The 4,161-nt window shown below is 33.1% G+C and overlaps 1 protein-coding gene across 1 annotated transcript in view; it reads left to right on the top strand.

The window, feature by feature from the left end:
* Window positions 1-437: 437 nt before the first annotated feature.
* The window catches only part of LOC108737273, a 17,539-nt gene continuing 13,815 nt past the window's right edge, over window positions 438-4,161 (top strand). The window contains exon 1 of the mRNA XM_018470014.1: window positions 438-662. Within this exon, the coding sequence (XP_018325516.1) occupies window positions 611-662 (52 nt within the window). The 5' untranslated portion in view covers window positions 438-610. The remainder of the gene's footprint in view (window positions 663-4,161) is intronic.

Here is a 4,161-nt window from a genome sequence, read left to right as displayed (position 1 = left end):
ATGGAAAACTGTACATGGAGTAAATGCATGTCCAATGGTGGAAGAAATAATTACAGCGACAACAAGTGTAAACAATGACCTGTAAGTGTAGATACAAAGTACCTTTGTGTAAAAGTGTAGTATTTATGTGTACACGTAGGTATATGACAACGGAACACTTTTACTTTCGCAGTGAAGAGATTGTCAAGGTCCCGAAGCGTATGCACTTAACAACAATAGGAAGGTGATTAGTTATTAGTTATAAAATTTCCAATTTTGTGTAAGTCAAATGGAGCATGCTCATTAAGAGCGTTTGTGTTAGAAAACATTCGATTTTATTATAGTTAGAATTATAATCACCTGTAGTTAGTTAAATTTGGTACCACCGGTCATTAGTAAGTAGACAGAGGAACGCAGTCGGTGAGCGAAAGTTTAGATTTCTTGACCCAGTTGGTGAAGCAATTTACTCGTTGACGCCGAAGACAACAACAACTGAGCGCGAGAAAGAATGTCCGTTATCAATTTGTGATTATAGTGTGCTGTGACTAAATTTTTAAAAACCCAAGAACTTTTTTCGCTCGTTATGAGTATATAAACTTTACTTGTGTAGGTACTTTTAAAAGCATCTAGAATGATTTTTATGAGTAACCAGGTCATCTTCATTACTTTAGTGCAAATTTTGGGTAAGTTTTTTCGGTTTATATAAAGTTATATAGTAACTTACAGGAATTAATTGAACCTAATCGGTCTTTATCGATGTATACGTGTAATGAATTTATTACTGTCTGTTTAAAGCGGCAGCTTTTACTATTTGCTTTTACTATTCTGATGTGACCTTTAAGTGTTTTTATTAATTACAGTTTAACGTATTAAATATTAATTATAAATGAAACAGTTGGTTTCTCTTGCAACTTCCGGTTATTTGAATAGGAAAAAGCAAATGGTGATTTATCAGTATTTAATTAGTTAAAATAGTCCAATGTGTGCAAGTAATTACAACTCAAATACTTATTATTCTAAAGACATGAAAGTTTTAAGAAAATATGCCTTGGTAATTAGTTTAAAATATTTTTTGATGGAAATTTATTAATGAAGTTAATGTGTTTTCTTTAATGATTGAAATAAAACCTGCATTTGATAAACCACGTCTAAACTTTTTGATGGAAACCCTAACAAATAATAATACTTATTCAATGTTAATTTCAATAGAATTACAGTCAAAATCTGTTATAACGACACCGAAGGGACTACTCATATTTGGTCGTAAAAACCGATAGTCGTAATAGCCGGTGACATTATTATAAAGATAGGAGATGAAAAATTAGAAGAAGTGGCTGATTTTAAATACCTAGGAAGTCAGATAAGTGAGGATGGAAGGAGTAGTAGGGATATAAAGCAGAGGATAGCGCAGGGCCGTGTCGCCTTTAATAAAAAGAAGTCACTTATATGCTCGCGAACCGTTAATTTAGAAATTCGAAAAAGGTTGTTAAAGGTGTATGTTTGGAGCACGGCGTAGTACGGGTGCGAAACATGGACAGTGGGAGCGGCGGAAAAGAAAAGGTTAGAAGCGTTCGAAATGTGGTGTTATAGGCGGATGATGAGGATATCGTGGCTAGAAAAGGTTAGAAATGAAGAGGTATTGGAAAGAATAGGAGAACAGAGGACTCTATGGAAGACAATAAAAAATAGGCGAGATAGGTTGGGAGGACACCTTCTCAGGCATGAAGGTCTAGTCAGAGACATATTAGAGGCAGAAACAGGAGTTAGGAGGGGTAGAGGTAGACCTAGATTAGATTACTCTTCGCAAATAGTTAAGGATGTGGGCTGTTCTAGTTTTAGGGAAATGCGAATATTAGCTAAGTTTAGATCAGGATAGGAAAGAGTGGAGGTAAGTGTCCAACCAGTCTTAGGACTGACGACCTTATGATGATGAATACCTATTATTGAATGTGTGATTAATATATTCAAATATAAAATAAAACTACATTTTACTTATTTTACATAAAACGTATTATAAAAAGACATTACGTACATATAATTAGATATCATTTTTCTTTATTAATAAAACCTGGAATATTAGTCTGTTTGGAACACTTCTGTCGTGCATACAGACTTTGAAGTTCACGTTTAATTTTAATTAATGTATCATCATAATTTCCTTGCATATGAAACTGTTCATTAGAATAAAAAACAATTTTTCGTAATACACTGACAGCATTGAGACCATCATTCAAAGTTGGCACTGTAAATTGTTCTTCAGTCTCTTCCTGTTCGTCATTTTCCTCTTGAACTTCTTGTACAATATCATCTTCCCTATCTGGTTCACAAATAGCAATAAAGTTATCTACATCAATAAACTCCTTAGCTTCAGTAGCAGATATTCTGAGAATTACACTAGACCCTAAACTCGACACGATTTTGTTTACTTTTGCGATCTTAATGGTCATTTACTGTACCAGATGTGGATACTGTAACCTTTTCAAATGCTTACAATACAGCTGGTCGTTCTAACAGGTATAATTCTCCGAAAATATCAGTTAAATATAGTCGCTTAAAGATATATGTCGTAATAAGCAATGTCGTAAAAACCAGTGTTTTTTATAACAAGAATTAAGCCGGGACCTATGATTTTGGTCAATATAACCGGTATGTTGTTCTAAACGATGTCGTAGTTAACTGTATATTGAAAACACTTAACAACAACTGTTTTGCATTACTAAGACTTTATTAGAAGTATAACGACGTTATAATGTTATATTTTATACAATAGTAGCGAATTAATAACCTAGCATCAGGATATTCTATTGCATGCAAAGGGCGGCAAAAATTTGAAAAATACGGCGTATTTCGTATATATTCCTTCATTCATCTTTTCATGTATAAATAATAGAATAATGTAAGTCCAATAAGTCCAATTTATAGCTTTTGAGGGATGTTTCGTTTTGTTCAAACGATTTTATGACTTCGGTTAGTTTAGGGCAGTTTTCAGAAAAGCATGAGATGGGATCGATACAGACCTGGACCTAAAGGAAAGACAAACCATAAATTTCCACTCTCAAATTTACCTGCAGGTATGCCAAAAAAATTTACAATATTCCCGCCATATTTTATGGAAAACAGCAAAAAATGCAGTTAAGTTAAGGATCATAAAATTACGGAAGAAAAAGTCAACAAAGTCAAGGTAGTCATGTTATTTCGTTTGTTTACTGAAATGTAAGAAGAAATTGTCTGGCATCGTATCTCTGGAATAGGTTAATACTAAACCAATTGTACCTCATCAAATTGATACCTGCAGCATGTTTAAGTCCACTTTTGTCCTGACTGAGCTTGTATCCTTAAATCATTAAACATTAGAAGATCTTTTCAGATAGATGATTTAAAGCTATGATAGAGAGGGGACTCGTAACTGTTTGTGCAAAAGAGAAGTCAGTTTGACACCAGAGCAATCTGCTGATTAGCCTTACTAAAGTTTGTGTAAATTAATTTTCATTTGCATAAAGAGCCAGATATATATATTTAATATCTCTGGCAACTTTTTAAAACTATATCTCTAATTTTTAATTATGTAACAGAGAGCACTGTGTTTAAGAAATTTATTTATTGACGCCACTGGAAAATTACTCATTTTTTGGGACAATGAAGATTTTAAACGTCTTCTTCATCACATTGAAAGATTGAAAACACAATTCAAACTGGGCGTAAAGGGAACTGATAACATTAAATCGATTAAACTTTAAAAGATAATTTCCAACTTATGAAACAAGAGCATTTCTTGCGACTACTACTTCCGGTTTCATCTTGTTACCACTGCTTCGGAAACTTTAAACAAAACAATGTGCTATTATCTCAAATACTAATATCACTATTTTTCACCGACTAATCTCTCAGGAATACATAAAACCATAAAAGATATTTCTTGACACTGGAAAGTCTGCAACTAAATACTTGGCACCACTTCTACGACGATCCGATATGAGTATTATTCGTCTTTTTGATAGTCTAAGAAATAGGTCGAGGCGGAGAACGCCCCCTGCCGAAATTGTTGCCAACTGTAGATTTTTTTATTACTCAAAAAGTCGTTTAACTCAGCACCGTACTGCACCAAAATTTTAAAATGAATTAAGAATTAAATTGTAGGTAGTCCTGAAATAAAATATAATTATAATTTTAATCTTTAATAAA

Source organism: Agrilus planipennis, unplaced genomic scaffold, assembly GCF_000699045.2.
Source record: "Agrilus planipennis isolate EAB-ADULT unplaced genomic scaffold, Apla_2.0 scaffold136, whole genome shotgun sequence".
Classification (NCBI taxonomy): domain Eukaryota; kingdom Metazoa; phylum Arthropoda; class Insecta; order Coleoptera; family Buprestidae; genus Agrilus; species Agrilus planipennis.
This window is presented reverse-complemented; position numbering and strand designations above follow the sequence as displayed.